The sequence below is a fragment of the Castor canadensis genome, chromosome 4 (genome assembly GCF_047511655.1).
Source record: "Castor canadensis chromosome 4, mCasCan1.hap1v2, whole genome shotgun sequence".
NCBI lineage: Eukaryota > Metazoa > Chordata > Mammalia > Rodentia > Castoridae > Castor > Castor canadensis.
The window spans coordinates 119,900,182-119,925,649 of record NC_133389.1 but is presented as its reverse complement, the minus strand read 5'-3'; the positions used below and the strand labels follow the sequence as shown (position 1 = coordinate 119,925,649).

Below are 25,468 nucleotides of genomic sequence, written 5' to 3'. Positions count from 1 at the left end.
TCAAATTTGTTTCTAAAACCACCACTTGAAACAGTTTTTTGCTAAAAATACAGTTTTGTGAACAGAACAATCTGGTTTACATCTTTGATTATCTTTTGTAAATTTTGTTCATAGGTGTTTTTATAACGCTAAATCTTGATTAGAAGAATATGCTCTGTAAAATATTTGGCAATATTTTTAGAACCAACTTTATCTTTACAGATGATGGCTGACCTCATGTTCAGAAAACAAGACTATGAACAAGCAGTGTTTCATTTACAACAGCTATTAGAACGTAAACCAGGTAAATATGTACTGATTATATATTTTTTTAATGTACTCAGCTCCCTTTCTCCTTTCTTCTTGTTTTAGCTGGTAAATTCTTGGAAAAACAACAGCCCCAAATGAATTTGACTATGTGTGCTTATGCCACATGTGACTTTGAGTAGCTGAAATAGCTATAAGAAAAATGGTTTCACTTTAAATTATGACTACAGATTTCAGTGGGCTACCTGGTAATCCTGCCATATTTCTCTAATGAATTCACTTGCTCCAACCACTTTCACATTTCTATCTCCTCAAACCTCCAGCACCCTTTTCTTTTCTTCATCTTAAAAATCTTTCTACCTATAAGACTAAGAAAATATAAGCAAGTAGAAAAGAACCCTATTCACTGTCACTAAATCTATCCCCCACCCCCACCTCCACTCTGTTCTCCCTTGGTTTGTGATCCCTTTTGGCACTGGATTTTCCCAGTGTGCACTGGACATCACTCCTCATGTACTGAAGGGCTTTGTTTCTGCAGCTCCTTCCCTCTTCTGCATTGTTTTTTTTCCTAATCAGCATAAAACCCTGACATGACATATCCAAAATTTAAATTAATCAACATTCTCCCCACCTGCTTTACCCATGCCTACCCTCTTTTCCTGTAATGCTGTCATTTTTTTTCTGTCATTTCTACCTTAGATTCTAGCTTCTCTTTTGCCCTTTCCTCTTTCACTGAACTGACATTTAAAGGCAATACACATGATATTTTCATTCTATCTCAAGCTGTTCCCATTTCACAGCATTCCTTTGAGAAAATGATCTAACCTTGTTACTTTAAAAAGCAGACCTCTTCCCTCGTGAATACTTTTAAGCTGTTCTTGGCAGTATTACCCTCACACATTATAGTTTTATAAGACTTGAAGAAGCTTTCATATTACTGAGTTTTTTCTCACCTAAGTCTACTTGGCACCAACAATTTTTCAAATAGGTAATAGTTAAGTTGGTCTGTTGGACTGGCTGCTTTGGATTGCTAATAAATATAAAATCAGTTTTTTATACATCTAATATAAGAATCTTATATTCCAGCAATACCATATAATATACAATCATATCTTAAAGTCTTGAGGTAGATTTTTTTCCTTATGCCTATATTTTGCCTTCCTTATTCTTTCTCTGTCTTTCTCAACACATACCTAAAATATATCCCTCTTGAAAGAAAAGGAAATAAAAAGAAACCTTGCATCTACCACCACTCGAAAATGCCTTACGGATTGCTGGGAAGGATAAATTCTTGTCTTGGTTTGTTCAAGATTGCAGGGGTCCTAGATCCAGGACATCACTAAAAAAAAGTCCAGGGCAAACTTTTAAGTAAATTTTTGTTATTTACATGACATTTTATGTTTTTTATTCTGTGTGCTTTTTTCCTAGTAGGACTTCGCATGTTTGTCCACAAATCTATTTTGTCAGAATTATTCTAAAACATACGCACATCAGTGATTATGTATGTGCGTTATTGGTCATCCTCAGTAGTATATCTTTTACTTAAAGGCTTTGTTTTAGCCTGCTTCAGAAATATACTATCCAATTTAATTTAACATAACTGGTTGAAAAGTTCCTCTTATAGTTGTAATTATGGTTCTTTTGACAGATTTTATCTTTTCTCTCAGAATTTCCAAAACACCATGAGTTTTCCTTTTCCTTCCTGCTAATTAGTTAAAATGACCCATAAGTTTTTTTTGCTTGATAGTGAAGTAGCACATCCAGTCTATCTTCTCCAGACCTACTGGTGTAATTAAGATGCTTCTCACCTCTCAACCTGAATTAGTAATTTCCCAACTAATCTTCTAGTTTGGCTCATGCTACTCCCAGCTATCATAGTACTCTCAGATCCGTTTTGGAAGTTCTGTGTTTTCGTGTATAAAAATTAAGCAGTGAGACCTGTTGAAACTGTTCTAAGAAGATGGGGAAGAAGATGACTAAAGGAAAAAGGAAAAAGATGGAGCTGGTGAATCTAGCTAAGATATATTGTAAGCACTTCTGTAAATTTTATGATGTACCCCTGGTACAACTATGATACGCTAATAAATAAAAAGAAAAGATATTCCTTTGTTCAAATTTAGGATGATGCTTCTGAGTCAAGTCTAAAATTATAGCATGATTTTAATAATAATAGGCCCCTAGATTATCCTCCCATTTATACTTACTATCCCTCTTCTTCCACTTTAATATCTAAAATCATCGATGTTACGAATACTCCCAATGCCCTAGTCCGCTTTGCTCTGTCTGTGTGTGCCATCTGCTACTCAGAATGCAACAAGAGCCTCCTTCTATCATCGAGGCTGCTCAAAGGTCAACTCCTAGGTGAAACTCCTGACTGTGCTTTGTAATTCCACAGCAGTATACTCAGGCCTTATCCTTTCTCACTATAATTATTTTGATATTTTCATACTGTCCATCAATAAAGATAGACCAGCTAAGATTTTTCAGTGTGGTATATTTCAGTCTTTAAAGTGCAAGAATTTGCATTTTGTCAAATTTTCATGGTTAACCAAAAAACAAGTAAATATAATGTAATATATCAATAGTATTTACAACTTGAACTAATAATGAATACCTTTTGGTAATATTGTAAGTGGACAATTATTCAAGAAATTGACCACTGGTTGTTGATTTTAGTTAATATTAGTGATATCATACATCACACGTATTAACAACATTATACAAAAAAAAGGTCTGAAATTTTAGCCTTAAATTCCTCCTTAATTCAGTATAGCTTCTAGGTTCTGTCGCTTTGTTATGGAGCATGCAACCTATTTCTTATCAAAACTTTTGGAGGTATAAATATTGCTGATGACATTAGTGGTTTATAAATCTCTTTCATACTTTGATTTGATTTCTGTTGCCCTCTGAAGATCCAAATTCTAATCGTATTTTAAGAAATTTTAGACTAGAATTTAAGTAATTTGCTCATCTTCGTATTATTAGAGGCCAAGACCAATGTTTGGCTCCTGTGTTTCAGAGACAGTATTCTTGTCATTCTCTGCCAAAAGGCAGGAACAACAAAATTTATAGAGTCAAAATTATGTGCCAGGGCAAGCACATGATGAAAATAACCATCTAGATTATTTTGACATTAGGCAGAGGTTCTAATGTTTTATTTTTTGAGGGTGGTACTAGGATTTGAACTCAGGGCCTCAAAGTGCTCTGCCACTTGAACCACATTCTCCAACCATTTTGTGCTTTAGCTTATTTTCAGATAACTGTCTCGTGCTTTAGCCTGGGATGGTCTCAGGCTATGACCCACCTGCCCCCACCTCCACCTTCCAGAATAGCTGAGATTATAGATGTGCCACCACATATGGCTTAGAGGTTCTTTGTTAAATAAATATTTATTGTGGTAAAGCATGCATAATTTATCATCTTAACCATTTCTAACTATACAATTTAGTGTCATTAAGTACATTCACATTTTTTGTAAAAGTCATCACCATTATCCATCTCCAAACTTTTTCGTCATTACAAACTAAGTACATAACTCATTTCAACCCCTCTCCTCCTGATAATCAGTATTCTACTTTCTCTCTGTATGAACTTAAACTACTCTAGGTGGCTCATATAGGTGATACCACACAGCATTTGTCCTTTTTGGCTTATTTTGCTTAGCATAATGTGTTCAGTATCTGTCCATATTGCAATATATGTCAGAATTTCCTTACTTTCTAAGGCTGAATAATATCCCATTGTTTATATATTCTAAATTTTATTCATCTGTTCATCCACTGATGGACATTTGGGTGATTTCTGCTTTTTGACTATTGCAAATAATGGTACTGCAAATATGGTATACAGACGTCTATTTGAAGCCCTGTTTTCAGTTCTTTGGATATGTTCTCAGAAGTGAACTTGCTAGATCATACGGTATCTTCTCTTTTTTGGAAAATAGAATCAAGGATAAATTTCTTTAAGATTGTTTTTTGTTTGTTTTAGTCTGTATGTTTTAGTCTAGGAATTCACCTTCAGAAAGTGATTAGGAATAGGTGACATAAGAATTTTTGCAAATCACCTACAATGAGTCTTATACTAACTGAAGCTGGAAAACACAGCTTTACAGAAATAAATAGAACTATTAATGAAATAGACTTATGTGGTCATTAACATCATGTATTTGAAGATCATTTAATAACAGTTGGGAAAAGATTGCTATAAAATGTTGAGTCAAAATCAAATCCCCAAGTGTCAGTCAATTTTTGTATAAATGTAAGCAAAGAATAATTTTGTATAAATGAAAATCTAAACATTCACAGCTTGATTTTCACTCATAAATATATAAAAGGAAGCACCAAATTGTGGTAATCTCTAATTTATGAGAGTGAGGGATTTTTTTTCTTCTTTATGCTATTATGTGTTTTTCCAGTGTCCATGAGTTATTTTTCCAGTTCTAAAACACTTACTAAATTATTTTTAAATCTTAGTATGTTACTGATAAAAGTAGAAGGAATTAGAAGAAGGCTTTCTAGGAGTCTGCCAGTAAATTATACTAGAGACCAAAGAACTGAAGTAAGACTGAAATATTGGGACTAGCATATTAGGGCTACAGTATGATAAACCAGTGACTGCTGTGTTAGGTACATACATGTATTAAAGAAAGTCTGAAATAACATTTCTAATTGTCTTCCTTAAACATTGTCAGAATGCTCTTCCTTACTTCCCAGCTACAGAAAGTGGGAAAGAGGATCTCAGAAAGTCAACTTGCCCTGTGCAATCAAACAATCCTCCTGAGTTTAGTGTCTATATTGTCTAGATAGAGACCGTTCTGGAAGGTTTTGGTCCCAGGAACAATTGAAAAATAGTAACATTTGCATTTTTGTATGTGCCTATTTAGAACCTTCTCTCATTTGTGACCAGTCTACCTTATATCATTTGATAGATTATTCAATTGTTCATAATTCTCTTTAGGAAACTGTAGCCCCTACATGCCTTTGCTTATATGTATATTGTACTTTATTTGAAGTAAATTATGTGTTAATTAAGTAGGATTATAGCCATCAGAACAGGAGTTATAAAAGTTGGCTATGTCTGAAGTATTATTTTTTTCTAGATAATTATATGACTTTATCTCGTTTGATTGATCTCCTAAGAAGATGTGGAAAACTTGAAGACGTTCCAAGATTTTTCTCAATGGCTGAGAAATATAACTCCAGAGCAAAACTGGAGCCAGGATTTCAATACTGTAAAGGACTGCATCTTTGGTAAATCTGTTGGCAAATAAACCCTTCATAATACTTTTTTTTCCTATTTTAGATAAAGTACAATAACCTCTTTTTCTTTGTAATAAAAATACTTACATTTTAAAATATTTTAATAGTTTTGTTACCAAGCATATTATAAAACTAATATAAAATTTGTAGTCAGTTACTGAAATATTTTTTAAAACATCTAACAAGGTATACTGGAGAACCAAATGATGCACTTCGACATTTTAATAAAGCTCGAAAAGACAGTGATTGGGGCCAAAATGCAATTTATAATATGATAGAAATCTGTTTGAATCCAGACAATGAAACTATTGGAGGTGAAGTGTTTGAAAACCTGGATGGAGATCTAGGGTGAGTAGTGTTTGACTCATTATTCTTTGACATATTATGTAAACACTTGTTGGGGATAATAAGCAGGAATAAAGAAGAAAATTAAATTCTAAAATAGCACTAATGAAAGACCAAATAAATAAAACATAGCTAAAATGACTAAAATAGCAGTTCTCTAAATCAGGCATGAAGTGCTTTTAAGAAGTGTTTCCTAAATCAGAATAGACATGTCATGAAGACACTCCCTAGTTACTCTATAGAAAATAAGATAAGTTGTAGAATTTTACAACTATAACGAAAATTGTCCACATAGTAATAGTAATGACTTAACAAGTGATAGTTTTTATGTCAAACCCTGTGTTTTACGTGCACTGTGTCTCTCAGTCAACTTATCTAATGTGCTTGTTAGTGAAGGTAGAGCAAGATTTGCACTGATGGCTACCTGGCCTCAAAGCTCCTTCTGTTGCTCACTGTGGAATACTGGTAAATGGTTATATTTCCATCAGACTGTATTTGTTGCTTCTCCTCTCCTCATAATTGGGCAAGGCCCGATTGGGAGTCAGGGGGATGTTTAAGAATGTAAAGGGAATATAAGAGGTAGTTTCTGCCTTCAGGAGATGTAATTTACTTACGATGCAAGGCAATGCCTGAAACCAGTCTCCAGCACAACAGAAATGGATAAAAATGGATATTAAGTATTACAGGGGTTCATAGAAATCATACCAGTGCATAGTTATCAAGGAAAAATGCATAGAAGAATGGCAGAAAGTTAGAACTAGACTACTGAAAGATTAAAATGACAGATTTCAAGATTTGGTTTATAAAGACCACTGGAAATTGAATGTAGACAGATAGCCTGCTTGTGTGTTTTAGGAAGGTTGAGTTAGATTTGTAGGCTACCCAAGTGGAGATCTTCAGCAAGCACTTGAAAATACAAAACTAGAACTCAGAAGGGAAGTTACGTCTGCACTAGATATTTGGGAGATATCTGCATGGATGTATGGTTGAAATGCCTTAAATGGCCTCATTGCAAGTACTATGTAGTAAGACAAATCTGAGAACTAAATTTTGGGCATACTAACACTTGAGAGGTCTGCAGGAAAGAGGTCAGGAAAGGGCAATCAGTATGATAGAAGGAGAACCAAAACTGTACCAAATTATGGAAACCAAAGGAGAGGAACTTTGGAGAAGACAGAGTAGCATGAAGTGTTTTAGTTAAGGTAAAAAGCCAAAGGCCTGAGGAAAACAGCTTTAGTGAGTGAATTTTAAGGATCTTATTTCTTAATCGATGTGTGTAAGAAATAAGAAACTTGCTACGAGATATTCAAATTGTTACTTTATTTGAAATTTAAAATACTTTACCACATATAATTTTTCTTCTTGAGAGTCTGGTAGGCAACAAGGTGAAGAAAGCAGAGTAGACTTTATATCTGATAAACTTAGATCCTAAATTTATCATTTATTAGCTACGTGACCTTTGACAAATCCCTCCACTTTTTTTTTGAGCCTCACTTTTCTGAAATGTAAAATGTATTCAACATAGAGTGACTTAGCCCTTTTCCCTCTTTCTTCCTTCCCTTTCACTTTCTGAGTTTACAGCACCATTTGATAATTGTATGATTCTACTTTTGTATTAACTGTGATGAACAAATTTACCACATGTAGATATTGTCTATTTTTTTCTCTACAGAGTAAATTATGGCATAGTGTTATTTTACTGAGGCTTTATTAACTTTGCTTACAAATACATTTATGTCTGTGTATCTCTTTGTATTAAAAGAAAAGGAGTAACATTCTTCACAAAGAATTACCTTTAAATGAGTAATAAAAAGAGAAGTATACCCAAAAGCTCTGATTATAAACTCAATGAATTTTGTATCATGAGTAATAGCCATAAGTGATTTATTTTTAATGTATACAGTCATTCAACTGAGAAGCAAGAGTCTGTGCAATTAGCAGTGAGAACAGCAGAAAAACTCCTTAAAGAGCTAAAACCTCAGACTGCTCAGGGTCACGTACAGCTTCGCATAATGGAAAACTATTGCCTAATGGCAACCAAACAGAAATCTAATGTTGAGCAAGTATTAAATACCTTCACCGAAATAGCAACCTCTGAGGTTAGTAGTTTTCCTTTTTCAACTTTGTGTGCTATCTTTCCTTGTTAATATAGAACTACACATTTTGTTTATTTTCTAAAAAACAACTTAATTACTTTTGCTCTATTTGAAAATCAGATATATAGTTTGGCATAATCCAATACAATATACCTTTGTTTCCAGATGAGCTACTCTTACTATTTTGATATGTTATTTATGTTATTTTGATATGTTATGTATGTATTTATATCTACTGGAATGTTGAATTCTACAGAAAGGGAATTTTTCAAAAGAATATAAGTTAAGTTTGAAAGAAACAACTTTATCTTTTGGAGAATTTCTGTGTTGTAGTTGTAGCTTAGGTTAACTTACTTAGTGAAAATAAATACTTGGCTTCCTTGGTGTCTCACCTCTTCACTTACTGTATACTTGGAATTTTTCTAGTCCTAGGGCTATATGAGATCAGTACTGACAATTTATAACTTGGTTATACAAATAATGATGTTCTTTATCAGTACTGAAATAGCTTCTTGCAATCTTTATCATTATGTTGGCCTTTTTATTCTTAGACTGTCTTTTTTTCACACCACTCAAATTCACTTCCTTTCTCACTCCCTGGCATGACATTTTTCCTTCCCTTGCACAGTACTATTCAAGAAGGAATTCTGGATAGTCCCTCAACCAGCACTTGGTAACACCTAGTTCTAAGCATGTTTGGTGAATTTCGTGTTTGTTCTTCCACTCAACAAAGTTGTAGGCCACTGAAAACTCATAATTATGTGTCTCCCAAAGGATATTCAGAATTTTGCTGTGTTTTCTTGTGGTTCACTCTGTTTTCACAGTGGTAGCAGTAGACTACCAAACCCCCATACCAGTGGGTGCTTTGGTCACCTTCTGGACCTTAGAGAAAATTTAGATGTTTTAGGTTGGAAGACCTGCAAGTCCTGCTGTGGTTTAGGTAGAGCTATGCTAGATGGCAATTTACTTGCTTGGCACAGTAAGCCCACCCTTGGAACAAAATAGCAAGGTAGCAGCAGTAGCAGCACCATCAGAGAGCAGAGCCATTCTGCAGACATTAAAATAATATTCTCAAACACTGAGCTCTTGAATTGACCTGAGCAGCAAATATATGACAACTGCCGAATGAAGGGAAGTAAGACAGTCATGTAAGTCTAAGAAAAATCTTTAAGGACACGATGAAGCACAATTTCAAGTAAGATGTCATAGTCACTGAAGTTGCGAAGGAGTCCTCTGTCATATAGCAATGAGTTTGTTTTGAGTAAATTGATTATTCTTGCAAAGTCCGTGATAGACATAACAGCTATTTCCTGGAAAGAATATGCCCTTTTTGGGAGGGGTTTATAAAACTGCATTTTTTATCATCCTTGTCTGTGTAATTACCAATATTCCATCCCTAAATCTGTTTCCTGGCCATATTGTCCAAATGGTAATCATATATGAGTTGAAATTTCCTAAACACTGGATTTTATCTTACTTTTTTTCTTTTAATTCATAGGCTGCATATATTCAGTATTGAGAATCATAAAATAAATAACATGATTCCTTTTTTTCAAGTTGCTAATAATCTATAGAAAATGAGACAGGCATACTGAATATGATTATAACACAAATCAAAATCTAGTATATCCTCTCCCAGAGTTGCAAATAAATGTGTTTAGATAACGATATAAAGAGAGCTGGGAGACCCTTTTTGGAGAAACTATGATTTAAGAAGCAGGAATGATTCAAACAACTAAGATAAATAGCATTTTTACATAAGAAATGGTCAAAGTTTCATTAAAATGAAGGGCAAATAGGAACAAAGCAAGGAGGCAGAAAAACATGAAGTATGTTCATAACACTGTGTCACTCTGAGGTATGTGTCAGGAAGTCAGGGGAAATGGTGGAAGATACATTAAACGCAAGCAAAACTATTCCCACTTGCTATCATTACATCACTTTGAACCATAAAAGTGTGTGGGTTATGGCAGAGATATGTTGTCCACATCTGAATATTGCCCTTTGCAGTGACTAAGAGTGAAAGAGAGGGGCTGACTGAAGGTCTTAAGATGTCTGCACCACAAAAAGACTTCATGTTCTAATACAGGGATTAGAACTCAGTTTTAGATACTGTTCTTCAGGAGTGATCAAGATGTCAAGAACTGATTAGTTCTAATCAAACTCAGGCTGTATGGTTTAAAACCAGAGACTTACGTTAAGTGTGTAGTGTGAGATGTTTTTGTGCATGTGAGTAAACGTGACCTTTTTACAGGACCTTTAGTCTTTCTTAGGACCAGGCTGACAAGTATTTAGTAGGCCTCCATTTTCTGACCTTTCCTAGCCCAGCTCATGTGGTGGGGGTGAGGCTTCGTAATTGATAACATTCCATACATCTTCAAAATTTACTACCAATGGTTGGATTTGGCACTCAGATGAAACTTGTTTTGCCATTTCTTTTTGGGGGGGAACAAATTATATGTTGAAAATATATTGGTAGACATAGACTTAGAGCCAAGAAGAATTTGTATTTCTACTATTTTCCTCTAGACCTTCCAGAGTTATTACTGTCTTCCAACCAAGATCACTTTTGGACATTGAATATTTTCTCACTGTGTACTCCTTTTTCAGTTTTCCTTACTAGTAACCCAAATTTACAGTCTTACAGGGAACTTTTATTATAGTCATAGTCATAATTTCTGATTAATTTATGTATTTTAAGCTGAGACTTTCCTCTTTCTAATGTATCATAATCCCTCTGCGAAGGTTTTAGTAGTACTGCAGCTTAATTAGGAACATATACATTATTGCTTATTTAAGTTAGTTTTCTGTATGGATCACTAATGGCTTCTATTTTATACCAATTCTTACTAACCTATTGGTTTCACAGAGTAAAATTTTCTAACTTTGAACTCTACCTGAAGGAAAGTTGTGGCTTAGAAACCCTGTCAGGAACTTGCAGTCTATATCTAAAAGCCTATTTTAAGGCATGAATTTATTTCATACAATTATCAAGTAGTTAATTAATTGCAGACATCAGTTGTAACATTTCATTGGTCATACTTTGCTGGGAGAAGTAACTATTTTAATAAAAGGAGAAGGGAGGAAAAATAGCGATAGAAGTCAATATGTATAAGGACTATCATTTTTACATAAATCTTGTTATTCCTTTCTGATATTTGTCAGGTGAAAGAACTTAAGGAGGCAAAATGTTAAATCTGAAATAAAAATCTGCTCACTAATGATTATTCTAAAATGTTTTATTTTCTTCTGTTCCTATACAGTCAATCCATTAAAAAATTGAGTTGCACTTATTGTAAGAATTGTGTCATTATGGCATCTGCAGTTATTGAATTATGCTGACCACATTTTCACTTCCTGCTTTCCGTGTTTTTTCTTTCAAACACAGGACATTTATGTTGTGCATCTGATGGTCTAAAGTTTTGTTTTCTTGCAGAAGGATCATATCCCAGCACTCTTGGGAATGGCAACAGCTTATATGATCTTGAAACAGACTCCAAGAGCTAGAAACCAGCTGAAGAGAATTGCAAAAATGAGTTGGAATCCTATTGATGCTGAGGAGTTTGAGAAGAGCTGGCTATTACTTGCAGACATTTATATTCAATCAGCAAAATACGACATGGCAGAAGAACTATTAAAACGGTGCCTACGTCATAATAGAGTAAGTGATTGAAGAGTGAAAATTGTTAATATTTATTTTAGAGTGTTGACCCATTTCCAAAAAGTCTTGAGTGTTTTTCAGTATTAAATGTTTATTCTTACCACAATCAAGAAAAATTAATAAAAAAAGCCATTTGAGCTTGAAAGTAAAGAGAAAAAAGAAAGAGTTATACAGTTTTGAGTTTCAGCTGTGGTGATGCCCTTTTTCCTGTTTTTGAAATATCACAAATTTGCCTATGATTACTCATCCCAGAACTAATGAAAATTACAGAACATTAATTGAGAACGTCTGTCCCTCCCATTAAGAGATCTCTTGCTGAATTTACTGCTGCTGCATGTCATTTCCACAATATTAGAATCCTCTATGCATGATGTATTTTGTGGGGGAAAGTCTTGTCAGCTTTTAATTCAATGTAATGTAAAGTCCTTACCTTTAGGCATACAATTGAAAAACTTTAAGTCTATATAATTTAAGTCTTTTTACTCACATTTTGTTGTTTAATCCCACGAAAGAGAAGTCTTGTTATGACAATTTTTAAGCTAAGGTTTTTGCTATTATATGCTGGGAAATAAATATACTTAACTTAGAAACTTGAGAATACTTATCTCCATAGATACATATAAATTACTTCAAAATTTTAATCAAAATAAATCTGTTTTATTCCCTTTGAGCAAATTAGATTATGAACTGGATCATTTGTTTTTTTAAAGAAGAGATGCAATTATCTGGCCTATGACGACACTTTCTTAGTAGCTTAAAAACCTAATTCATTTATCAATTTTTCAATTTATAGACTATTCTAATTGATAAGTTACATCAATTTGAAGTAAAATAAGCCTTAAAATAGAGAAGACCTGCCAGGGTGCCAGTGGCTCACGCCTATAATCCTAGTGACTTAGGAGGCAGAGATCAGGAGGATTGGATCGTGTTTCGAAGCCAAGCTGGGCATATAGTTTGCAAGAAGACCCTGTCTCAAAAACACCCATCACAAAAAAAAAAGTGTTGGTGGAGTGGCTGAAGGTGTAGGCCCTAGTTCAAGCCCCAGTACCACAAAAAAAAAAAAAAGAGAGAGAGAGAGAACACTTACAATATTTGAAAATCTAAGCTAAGTAGTTGAAGCTTTTCTGCCTGGTATAGGATAAAGCAAGATGGCACGTAAGGTTTTGATGCAGACAGCAGTACCTGTGTGATGAGCGTGATGGCTACATTAGAGTCTTCATTTGGCCTCGCTGATTATGCATGTTGAGAGTGGAAGCCTGAGAAACAGAAACTAAAGCTTAGAAACCTTGGGTTTTAATAATTTGAAATGGAGATCATCCAGATTTGGGGCAGGAAGTGTACAAGGTGATGCTAGACCGTTGTCATACCAGATGGCAAGGGAGCTATCAGTGATGATCAGAGTCGTGTCCAGGGACTTGAAGACACTCCCAGGAGCCAAGTTGGGATGCTTTAAGTACCAATAAGAATGATAGCTGCAGTGGGTTGAAATGTATCAAATATATTTAATTCCATGACTCCATAAAAATGAAAAATTAACAAAAACTTAATTGACTAATGACTATTGTTTCAGAATCTGGCAGATAAAGGGAAAGAATTAAGTAATTATTCTCTCTTTTCTGTACAAATTATACTCGTGAGTAACCAAATATTAGATGAGACATTTTCGTTATACACATTTTCCAGCTAATAAATGAAAAATGCTAGAGTATCGCCATTTTTCAACACTGATGAATTTGTAAATGAACATTATATAACAACAAAAAGAAGGCGAGTCAGACAGTCTGTGCTTCCTGATGAAAGAACGAAACATTTTTGACAGGGCTGGGACTGGGATGAGAAAAGAGAAATGCTTAGTAATTGAGATAAGAAATAATTTAATGGAATTTTTAAGTCACAGTAATGAAAAAATTAAAATATTAAAATGTTAAATAGTCAGGATCTGACTTTCCTATGCTGAGTTATAGTGGAGCCTGAATCAAAAGGGGCAATGTATAACTCTATATTCATATTTTTCAATGTACTCTTCAAGGGTTATGGTTTCAATGAAAATATAGATAAAAATTTCTTCAATTAGGTAACAAAAATTAAAAATACGTGTTAATATATGTTGATAAATAAAATATTTAAAAAAGTTTCTAGCTCTAATTACAATTTCCAGGAAATATCAGGGACACAGGAAAAATATATAACCACATATCACCAAAATCTGGGTTGAGAGAAACTCTAGAATAATATTCTTGTTTAACTATATTTAATTAAAAGAAAAGAGATAGAGGAGGAAATCTAGGTCAAAAGTGACTTTAGTCACAATGTGTGAAACCTTATCTGGATCTTCAGTCTAACAAACTAAAATATAATTTTTAAATTATATTGAGAAAAATTGAAATTTGAATAGTGACAGGATAAGTTATGTAGCATTTAGGAGTTGCTGTATTTTATGTGTCATGAACTGTGATGATGTCAAAGTCCTTATCTTTTAGAAAGATGTACTAACATAAGTATGAATGAAGTGATACAGTCTGAGGATTTTTTTTTCTGGTACTATGGAAACAGTATTAATCATGAGTTAATTTTTGAAGGTAAGTTAAGGGGTTCATGGAGTTCATTATACTATTTCTGCATAAAGTACATATGTCGTGATCTATATTTCTGATTCTATAAAAAAAATTCTGAGGCCAGGCATGGTGGCTCACACTTGTAATTTTAGCTGCTTGGGATGCTGAGATTAGGAGAATCATAGTTTGATACCAGCCCTGGCAAAAAGTCTGGGAGACCCCCCATTTTAATCAATAAAAAGCAGGATGTGGTAACATACTCCTGTCATCCCAGGTATGCAGGAAACATAAATATAAGGATCACTGTCTTGGCTGGACTGGCATAAAAGCAAGACCCTATTTGAAAAATAACAAAACCAAAAAGACTGGGGTTTGTGACTCAAGTGACTGAGTGCCTGCCTGCCAAGAGCAAGACCCTGAATTCAAATCACAGTACTATAAAAAAAGAAAAGAAAAAAAAAGAGAAAAATCCAGATTCTGAAAGATTTGGGATGGTTACTTGGTATCAGAATCATTCATTAAGTTCTGTAAATAATTTGTATTCTCAAGGTTGAGAGCCATCATTTCATGTGCCACTTAAATGGATTAATATTGATTGATCTCTGCCTCTAAGGATCCCATAAATTCTTAGTGGTATTAAGTTCAATCTATTGATACATCTTCTATTTTTCTTCAGTCTTGTTGCAAAGCTTATGAATACATGGGATACATTATGGAAAAAGAGCAAGCATATACAGATGCTGCCTTCAACTATGAGATGGCATGGAAACATGGCAATCAGACAAATCCAGCAGTAGGTGAGTTTAGCAAATTAGGCACAGGGTTTTCACAGGAAATTTGTATTTTATTGGTAAATCTTCTTTGAAATGTAGTTGGGTTTTTTGCAGAACAAAACCTGCATTGAGAACCAACTTTTGTTGTCCACTTTCTGGAAGAGAATAAATTTTGTATTCATAATAATTATTACCTACAAAGAATTAATTATGATTCCCTGAGGTCCATATTTGTCCTTAGCTATATGAGAAGGATGTCTAGTCTAATTTTGTGCTTTTCTCTTCCTTCACCCTCTGCCACTTTGAAAATGGCTGAGGTGAGGGAAAAAAGTGTCCTATTATTGAATAAGTTAGATAAACATTGAATTAAATCAAGTCATCCAGGTTTCTTATTGTAGATGTTCTAAAGCCTTAAAGCACTCTTGTACATTATGGCAGATACCAGAGAAGAGCCATGTTTCCCACCATTATTTGACCATAGGACAATGTTTTTGTCCTGAGCATCTAGAAACGCCATCTAGTTCCAGTGTTTGTAGACTATCAGTTTGAAGAATACTAGTTTATAATATCCGTAACAAAAGGGCAGCATCTGGAATGTAGTCAGTGACTAGCCTCACCTGTCTCTGGGAGGAAGCTCATCCCATGCTCTTCTCTTTGCTTATACTGAACTGAAATACACTTCACTGAAGCAGCCCAGGTCCGTTCTTTGGTGCAATCCAGGGTCCTTCCCTTTTACAAATGATAGTCCTTTAATTGCAAACTTTGATTATGTCGACCCTAAGGCTCTTCTTCAAACCATCCTCTGTTATTTGTCTATCCTTCCTTTCACCCTGCTTGCTGCTGTCCCTTGGAAACTCTAAATAGTGTTCCTCAAACTGTGCTTGGGAACATTTGGTGAGCTTTTAATAGTTACTCATTTTAAAAGAAAATGAGTGTGAAGAGATGGATTTTACAGCCACATAAGTATGGAAAATGTGGTTTTATTTGTCCATGTCTCTTCTGACCTGTTATACCACAGATGAACCTGTTCCTAAATATGGTTTGGCTAATTATGGGTATAATAACAGCATTTTTTTTTTGATTAGACATTTTCTAGTTGTTAACGCAGCCTCAATCTCTTTAGCAGCCATGTCACCATGTTTAATCTGTAGTCACATAGGTCCTCTTCACACTAACTGCCATCAGTTCAGGTCTGCCCTGACCCTGTGTTCTGGGGGTCTGTTATTTTACTAGATTTGCATATAGCACAGGAACTAAAGGTTGTTGTAGAATTTATCATTCCCAGGAATTATACATCTTACAAAATAAAGTGAATTTGTATGATGGAAATTTCTTAAATGTCCTTAAAATATATATAATTTTGGTACAGAAGGAATAGGTCCAGAAGTTATTTATATATTCCATTCTTAGGAAAGCTTCGAGAAATATAAGGAATCCAACTCACAAGCTTTTTGTTGCATCATCATTGCATTTCATAGGTGATTTTATCAGATTTGCTACGTTTTCTTTAGTGTTTCTCTGAGACCATCAAGTAATTATTTAGTTTCTTCCTTAAGATTGGTATTACATCCAATACCCCAACTTGTTGGCCAAGTTAAGAGTGCATTGTACTTTTTCAGTTGTCAAGAAACCCTTAAACTCATGCTTGTGCTTTTTGCATAGAGTACAGAATTGGGTATTGTCACTGTGAAAGGCACCAGGATGGATAAGATAATTTTCTTGAATTCAGTAATCACTTCACATAAGTATTTTATATACACATACATAAAATACTGTACACCTTGCATGAGTTTATATAATAAAAACATTTTTTAGAAAGGTAAAAAAAGAAGGGCACCAGGAACTAAGAGCTAGCAAAAGAACCCAGTCACACCCATATTCAGGCTCTATGACAGTTAACTACACTACATTGTGGGTTTTCTGTCTGTTTTTTACCTAGATACCATACAGTTGACTTTGTATAAGTTTGCATGTGTACTGCAGATGTAGTATACCTGTTCATGCCATTTCTAGTCCTTTATTTCCTATATAATCTTTTTAGTACTAGATGATCTATCAAGTTTCTTCCAACATTAAAACTGTGATTCTAATTTAGTGTTTGTTTACAAAGAAAAATATTGCTAATATTTATGTAGTACTCTACAGTTTTCAAAGCATTTAATAACAAATATCCATTTGATCTTTAAATTATAGGGAGAGATGTTTTCCCCATCTTATGGGTGAGGAAACTTGAAGTTGACAGCTCAAGCATTTGGCTAAGGTCCCACAGTTCATCAAGAAGCCAGAGACCAAAGTTTAGATCAAACACTAAGTAGATGCATGTCAGTTACACTTGACATGACACCTTACATTGTTTCCCTTTTACATGTCACTGTGAATTAGCCCACTTTAGAATTCCTTGTTTTAAACTTTCTGGTTTTCCTCTTCATCAGTTCCATACGTGTGTGTGTGTGTGTGTGTGTGTGTGTGTGTATTTAAGAGTTTAAGAGTTTATATCAAACATTCTATTTCTTTTCACTATCATATATTAGCCAGTAATTCTTTTCAAATATTTGTTTGAAATTTTAAAAATTTGTTCCTGTACTTTCATTATGGCCCTAAATAGCATTCATTTTCCTGATATGTAAAGTGACATACTTATTACTACATATTATTTTACATTGCATTAATTGTGTATAATATATACAGCTACTGTTATTTATCTCTTTAGTTTTCTTGTTCTCATATCATTCTTAAAGAACAATAATCATTTAAGAATGTCTTAAAATGTCTTCTAATTGTCAATACTATCGTGATAATTCTTACGAATCATTAATGTGGGATACCTGATGACTAACACTAACCAACCCTCCTCTCCAACATGTGTTTTCCTACCACATTCTCTTGAGGTTATTTGGTTTCTTTACATGTCTTGCCTGTCTTGACACATGCAGTTCCCTCCACGTGAAGCGGTTCCTGATTCCCAGCCTGGATTGGTTTATGCCTCATCCTTCAGATTTCAAACATCCCCTGTCATGCTTTTCCTGCCTGGTTCAGGTTCCTTACTGTAACATTCTTGGCCTTGGTCTTAGCTTAGATCTTTCTTTCTTGGAATTTATCTCATTTACTCATATAATTATTGGAATAATATACTTCTTCTCCTGATAACACTGTAAATCTCATGATTATAGCAATTAGTTTGTCTGATGTGTTAAGTTCTAAATAAATCTATACTGTATAAATGAATAGTTGTATTGTCATTTATTGCCCTGGGATGAGTTTTAATTATAACCTGAAATAAATGAAACTTTTCTAGTAAGTTATAGAAACTAAACTTGTGAAATGGCAAGCAGAAATTCTAACCCAATAGTGTATTCACTGTGGTCCATTTTCCATCTCCAGTTTCTGTTCTTCTTGATCTTTCATTTTGCTCCATTTTCTGTTAAATCATAACTTCTCCCTGTGGTAGTTCTGTCACCAACCTCATTAAGGTTTCTCTAATGAGTTAGCAAATAAAAGAAGGGAAAAAAGTAATATTAGCAATGTACTCACACACCATTTTTTTTGTCTTAACAGGATATAGACTGGCATTTAATTATTTAAAAGCAAAAAGATATGTGGATGCAATTGACATATGCCACCAGGTAAACACTTAAATTTAGATTTCTTTAAATGTTTCAGATGTATGATTTTCTACTTTTTAGTTAATCTCAAAATGTACATGACTAGAAGCAGAGGATGTAGTCTTTTTTTAAATGACTTATTAAATATGTTGTGAAGAGACTCAGTGTTCAAAATTTAGAAAATAATGTTTACCTAAAAATCAAATATATCTTTAATTGGGGCTCAAATATGAAGGTGTTTTTGTCAATATAAAGATAGAAGCTAGTGGAAAAAATTTGTTAAAGAAAACAATCTTTATGTAGGAGGATGTTTAAAGTAGTTTAAATCCTCCAGGTCATTATTCTGAGTGGAATTTCTTGTCAGTGTGTCCAAATCTATATATTAGAGAATTCAGATTTATAAATTAGAGAAAAAGGTATTCTGTAATTTACAAATTTTTCAGTTACATTTCTACAGTTTATTACTTATGATCCTCTACTAAAATGACAAATATTTAAATTGCTGTTTTAGAATCTATATATAAACTTCCTCTATATATACATCGTCCCAGTGTTCTTCCATATAAGGCATTAAATATTGTAAAGAATTCCAAGAAAAGCTCCTTAGAAAATAATTTTTGAAGTTCCTTTTCCCAGATAACTATATATCAGACTCATAATAATAACTACTTGCCCTACATGATTGCTACTGATTGCTGAAATTTTGGAAGGCAGTATTTCTCATTAAGGTTCAGTTTGTGCATTAGCATAAAACTATAGATTAGAATGACTTGTGGAGCTATTTTTTTTTAAATGACCATCTCCCCACTCTTTGACTCAATAGGCTGGATACCTAAAATCTCTTCAGGAAAATATCTGTGCTTCTGGTTTAAAATCACTTTACAACAGATTATTGAATATCATAAGTAGTTAAATTACAAAAATATTTTAAATCATTAATACATAAATGTTTTATGCAACTGTTAAGGAACCAGTTGTATTTATTTTGTTTCCATGTCATGTTCATATTCTGCTCTTCTCATCTATTGTGAGTCATGTTACAGTTAAGCTGCCACCTTTGTACAGTATTGAAGGTGTAGGATTAGTATAATGAAATTTAAACTATAATGCTCTATATAGCAAGTTCTGTAGCTCCCTAGTTCTTAATAATCAACTGCAAGTTCTATTGGGATTTTTTTTTTTTTGCAGGTTCTTGAAGCACATCCAACTTATCCAAAAATCAGAAAGGATATACTTGATAAGGCCCGCACATCTTTAAGACCTTGAAAATAGTGATTTTAACTTAGTTTGTTAAGCAGGAAATGAAAGAAAGAGATCTAACTTTGGGTTCTAAATTAAATGCTTTGTAGTTGAAGCGTTTTCCTTTCTCCAGCAGAGGCTGCTGCTGTATATAAAGAGAAGTGCAGTGTCACGTGGTGTTTCCTAATGCAGAAGCTAAATGAGAGCTGCTCTGTTTGACTGTCTTGATTAAGGGAAGATTTGGTATCTCTGTGTTAAAACTATAACTCATTTCTGTAAAGAATAGTTTTGTTAAGAGCTGGATCATATCATATTTTGTGGAATATTAGTTATTTCAGCAAGTATATTTAAAATGTTTTCTGTTCATTTTTTATCGCATTCCATATTTCATAGGCTTGAATAAATGAAAATTTATGAAAAATGTGTATTTTAAGTGTATATTTTAATAAAGCTTTTATAAATACATGACTTACGTTCTTCTTGGGACTCAAAAGACACATTGTTTTGCTAAATCGAGTTTAAACTCCATGCAATCTGCAGTGCTAAGGAATAATATTGTAGAAAATGAGACTTTCTTAGGAAAATCTTTTCTGGGAAACTATAGTTTGTTTCTCTTCCATTTGTGAACCCATGCTTCCTCTTCTCAATGCCAGTGTGATCTTAAGAAATAATCATTATCTGAAATGAGTTTAAATAAGTAAACTCTTATAGCAATATTTAACCTTAGCCTGGAAGACTAGGTTTTATATAATTTCAGGGACTGTATCAGCTGGGAAAAAAAGGGTGGAAAAAAAAAGCTTTCACTGGCACACTGGAAGGCAACAGTTCACCTGGCTATGCCTAAGACCAGTTTGCCATAACAGCCCTCACTCTTTTATACCAAGTTTAAACCTTAAATCAATCAGCATCATTTTTAATTTTCTACCTACATCTTTTTCAGTTCTTGAAAAATACAATAAACACAGTCTTCTGTTTTATTTGCATTTGCAATAAATACAGGTATTTAATTTTAAAGCAATTTGCTGCTTTTCTATAAGTGACCTTTCTCATTTATGTAATGGCAGCACTGAGGTATGAACTCGGGGTCTTGTGCTTGCTCAGCAGGTACTCTACCGTATGAGCCATGCTCCCTGCTCTTTTTGCTTCAGTTATTTTTCAGTTGTTTTAGTTGTTGCCTGACCAGCCTTGAACCATGATCCTCCTACCTACACCTCCCACGTAGCTGGGATTTATAGATGTGTACCACCACACTGGGCTTACTTACTGAAGAGATGGGTCTCACTGACTGTTTGCTTGGGCTGTCCTCCAACCATGATCTTCCCAATCTCTGCTTCCCAAGGAACTGGTGTGAGCCACCATGCCAGCTTGTTATTTTGAACTACATTCTCCTGTTTCTGATCACTTACCTACTTTTTCAATATATTTTAATTACAATTATATGCTATAAAAAGTCTTTTTCACCTACATCTTTTTATAGTATTTCATAAAACTTTTAACAACATTTATGAAATAGTTCATATCTGGTAAGACATATTGTCCCTGTCCTAAAGATTTGGAACAGTAAAAAATGACCTTTCTCTCTGATTCTGGAAGAAAATAATCCTTCAGCCTGAATGGGTATTGTTTGCTTTTGTGGTACCCAGGATTGAACCATAGGTCTCATGCATAACTAAGCAAGCACTCTGCCACTGAACTAAACCCCCAACCCCTAAGTGGCCTTTGGTAAGGACATTGCTGTAGGCTGGATTTTGTGCCCCACCCACCCAATTCCTATGTTGATATCCTGACCCCTAATGTGATGGTGTTAAGAGTCAGAGCCTTTGGGAGCTAACTAGTTCACAAACATCATGAATGGGTTTAGTGCCTTATAAAGAGGGATTTTCCAGCTCCCTCTTCACCATGCTAACATAAATCAGGCATCTGTAACCCAGAAGAGGGCCCTCACCAGTACCAAGCTTTGCTAGGACCACCTCAGGCTTCCAGCCTCCAAAACTGAGAGAAATAAATTTCTGTCAATATGCCAAACTGTGTGGGATTTTGTTACAGCAGCTGAAGCTGACTCAGGCAGAAATCACATATATCAGACTGCCTTTAAAGTAGTTCAGTGAACTTGCACTATGGGGTGCTGGAATTGTGGAAACAGATAAAGTAAAGCCTCTGTTCTCCTAGCAAGACATTTCTAAATCAGACTCTGTAAAATGAATGTTTCCTTTTTTGTTTCTAAATTTTTTTTGTTTGTTTTGCACCTGCCATTTGTTAGATGTGAGTAGATATTCTAAGAACTTTCTTCACTTTCTATGTTTTAATTCTCAGCTCTCCAGAGAAAGAGTATTCTTATTTTTCAGATGAAGAAAGTAAGCCTAGATTAAATGAGTTGCCCAAGATCACAGAAAAAGTGTCAGAATCTGGATTTCATTCTTTCCCAGCCAACTTCCAAACCCACATCTATTTACTATATTAAAATGCCTTCCATAACTAAAGAGAATGTGTCCCTAAAAAAATGATGCTTTGTCTTTATCTGGTTATGAGGTGAAATTAAGTGTTCTTATCACAAAGAAGGCTAAGTAATGAGGAATAAGCTAAATAATGAATAATTTTTTACATCTTCTGATGTAAAAACTGTTAAAGAGAAGTCTAATTGTTGAGTCATGTGGTGTAGCAGTCAAGAATATGGATTTGAGGTCAGACCAGCCTGGATTTACACTTTGGTTCTACTTACAAGATGTCTTTCTCAAGATACATAGGTTTTCTGAGCCTCGGTTTTCCCAACCATAAAGACCCACATAGGGATAATAACTGCCTCAGGCTGTAAGGATTATTTGAGAGAACATACATAAAGCCTATATTGAATCTGATGCCCTTGGGCTCTTAGTAATTAGTAGCCCTAATTATTTATTATTAGTGGAACAAGGCCAAGTAGTAATTGCAACTGAGAAGCACTTTCATGGATAAAAAGATGAAAAAGAAGAAGTTTCCCTAGAGCGGTCAGCCATATAGGATTCTCATTCATTTCTCCCTTCCCACCCTCTCCCTTTTTTTTTATTTTCTCTCTCCCCATCCACCAAACAGTGTAAGATTACATAGAGCATCTCATTTCATGCAAGCATCCTTTTGCCTACCCTCTGCCTAAGAACTCTCTACATACTCTCCTCTACCTTTGCTTCCTTTCTTCAAGCTTCCCTTGATAGGCTTTTCTTTCTTTTCTGAGGTGTCAGTTTATTATCACCTCAGAGAGGACATGCCCATGTTGAGGCTCGCAAGTTAAAGTAACCTCAACATGTATCATACCAACATGTATCAAAACTGTCTATTCAGCATTTACTTCCCTCTGATATTTTTTTCTTCATTAAGGATTAGTTTATGGGACATGCTTAAGTTCTGATAAATGTGAAAGTTGGAACTGAAACTAGTCAGTCCTGATTCCACAGTGCTCTCCTGTCACTTGAAGGAACTTCTGACCATGTAACAAGTTAAGTGAAAGTTTGGGTTCTACATTCAAGATAGAGAGGGACAGGGCAGAGCAGGCATGTAGATCTGGGATCTAGATAGCATGACCCCTTGGAAAGGAAGTAGTTGTCAGTTTAATGTACTTTAGACTTTAACAAAATTAGTATGGTGGACTGGGTCCCAAGAGGAAATAGCTTTCTTCCTCAAAAGTCAAGAACAGAGCTAATCTGGAAGGGTTTTATTTGTGGACAGCTGAGAAAGCTAGGATGAACTTTGCATTAGAGTTCAAGAAGATAACGAAATCACTGAAACCAATTAAAAATCTAACTGGAGCTATTCTATTTTAGGACTGAATATGACAAGTGAATTCAACTATGATATAAGAACCTTTGTAAATGTCACAATGTACCCCCAGCACAATAATAATATAACAAAAAAAGAAAAAATAATAAACAAATAAAATAGTATCATATAAAACTGTTAGAGCTGGTAGAGTGACTTTTTTCAAAATGTGAGATTGGCAAAGTTGCAAAGAAACTACATTCACGCACTGGTAGTAGATGTAGAGCAGTATAAAGTAAGAACCTATCTGTCCCTTGATCAAGTGATCATCCAATTGTTTTTACTATTTTTGGCTGTTCTGCAACATAAAAATGACCAAATATTTGTAAATGGCCAAATGTATTAATAAGTCATTAAAAACCATTTTTCAAGGATTTTTAACTACTAAAATTCTGAAAAGGAAAAGGCTAGAAAGCATAATCAATCAATAATAATATATTGATTTTCAAAAAAATGTATGTAAGATGCATAAATAACAAACACACAGACATACCACATACACACAAATTTAAATAAACCTAACCCAACTATTAACATAGTTATATCTGAGTGATAAAATATCAAAGAATTTTTTTCTTTGCTATCATAAAAGTTAACTGCAATGAACATTTTACACCAAAAGTAAAAAGAATATTTTGTTTGTTTCTAAAGGACAACCTCAAACTTGTTTTTTTGCTGACTGTTTAAAGCTATTTTGCTGAGCAAAGATGTGTAGAAAAAATTAAAAACTGACATTCTTTTAACTCTTAATACATTTTTCTAATTGTCCATATAAAATGTAATCTAATTTACTCTAATTGCCAGAGATCAGGAGGTGGAAGATAGGAAAAGACTTCCAGAAAATGACTAGAACTGGTAATGTTAGCAGGAGTGTTAAAACATAAGGAGCTTCTGTAGGGATGTATAAAATATGCCTCACCAAAAGGACCAGAGAGCACAGTCCTGTACCTGCAGAAAGAATTGTGAGCAAAACCAGTTGCTTGTTCTTTTGGTCCATTACTTTAGTAACAGAGTTCTAATGATGATTCTACCAAATCTAATAAATTAGAAGCCAGTAGAAAAAAATCACCCAAGGCCATAGTGTGAGGTTGTACAGTGTGTATGCTGCACAGTGACCCTGTGATGGGGGTGATAGAGACTGAAATTCTCCAAGTCTTGTACCCTGTCACTGCATCTCCTTGAGGAAAAAGACCCCCAACCCATTTCAAAGTTGAACAGTTCTTGTCAGTAACACTCTGAGAATGGAAGGTGAAGAACTAGTGACAGAATCTAAATGTTTTTAGATGTAGGCCTAAGGATGACAAATACAGAGGGGCAAGAGAAGTTTTTAAAATTAGAACTACTTGAGCACCTGAAATTTTTATGGGAAAAAGGCCAGTCAATATTGAAGGTTTAAGAAAGAGATGATGAGGAAATCCAGGCAGAAAAACAGTGTAGTCCAGCGGATGTTCAGAATAATCATAAAGTTCGTATGAATGCATGAATTTTGTAAGGGGAGTCGAGGAACAAAGTAACTTTAGAAGTAGGCACTGCATATAAAGGTGGCCTCAGGAGCCCTTATATTAATTGGCTCCAATGGCTTCACAATAAGTAAAACAGACTTTGACCTAAGGGCAGTACCACTCTCCTGCATATGCATGGAATCTTAGACCCCTGTTTTACTTGGACTCCAGGTATTTTTCACTTATTTCCAGGTTCCTGGTTGTGGTTGCTGGAAGTCTGCCCTCCAGATTAGAGTGGGGTTACTGTAACATAATAAATCATAGTTATGAGCAAAAATGTACTACTCACCTAATACTTTTCTTCAGAACCAGATGTTTCCAAGAAAAACGCTTCACTTTACAATCTGCCTTACCGTGCACATCAGTGAGCCTGGCACAATGCCCATAAAAGCAATTTGATCC

At 34.4% G+C, this 25,468-nt stretch overlaps 1 protein-coding gene across 3 annotated transcripts in view; it reads left to right on the top strand.

Annotated features, from left to right (window-relative positions):
* Ttc21b (tetratricopeptide repeat domain 21B) overlaps window positions 1-20,213 on the top strand; it is a 79,001-nt gene extending 58,788 nt beyond the window's left edge. The window contains exons 23-30 of one of the 3 annotated variants that reach the window (XM_074071007.1): window positions 202-283; window positions 5,345-5,495; window positions 5,691-5,852; window positions 7,753-7,948; window positions 11,382-11,606; window positions 14,838-14,958; window positions 18,490-18,557; window positions 19,909-20,213. In XM_074071007.1, coding sequence (XP_073927108.1) covers window positions 202-283; window positions 5,345-5,495; window positions 5,691-5,852; window positions 7,753-7,948; window positions 11,382-11,606; window positions 14,838-14,958; window positions 18,490-18,557; window positions 19,909-19,962 — 1,059 coding nt within the window. In that variant the 3' untranslated portion in view covers window positions 19,963-20,213. Of the gene's footprint in view, window positions 1-201; window positions 284-5,344; window positions 5,496-5,690; window positions 5,853-7,752; window positions 7,949-11,381; window positions 11,607-14,837; window positions 14,959-18,489; window positions 18,558-19,724 lie in introns of all 3 variants that reach the window. The other 2 variants (XM_074071006.1, XM_020156911.2) reach the window with 2 other exon arrangements.
* The last annotated feature ends 5,255 nt before the right edge of the window (window positions 20,214-25,468 follow it).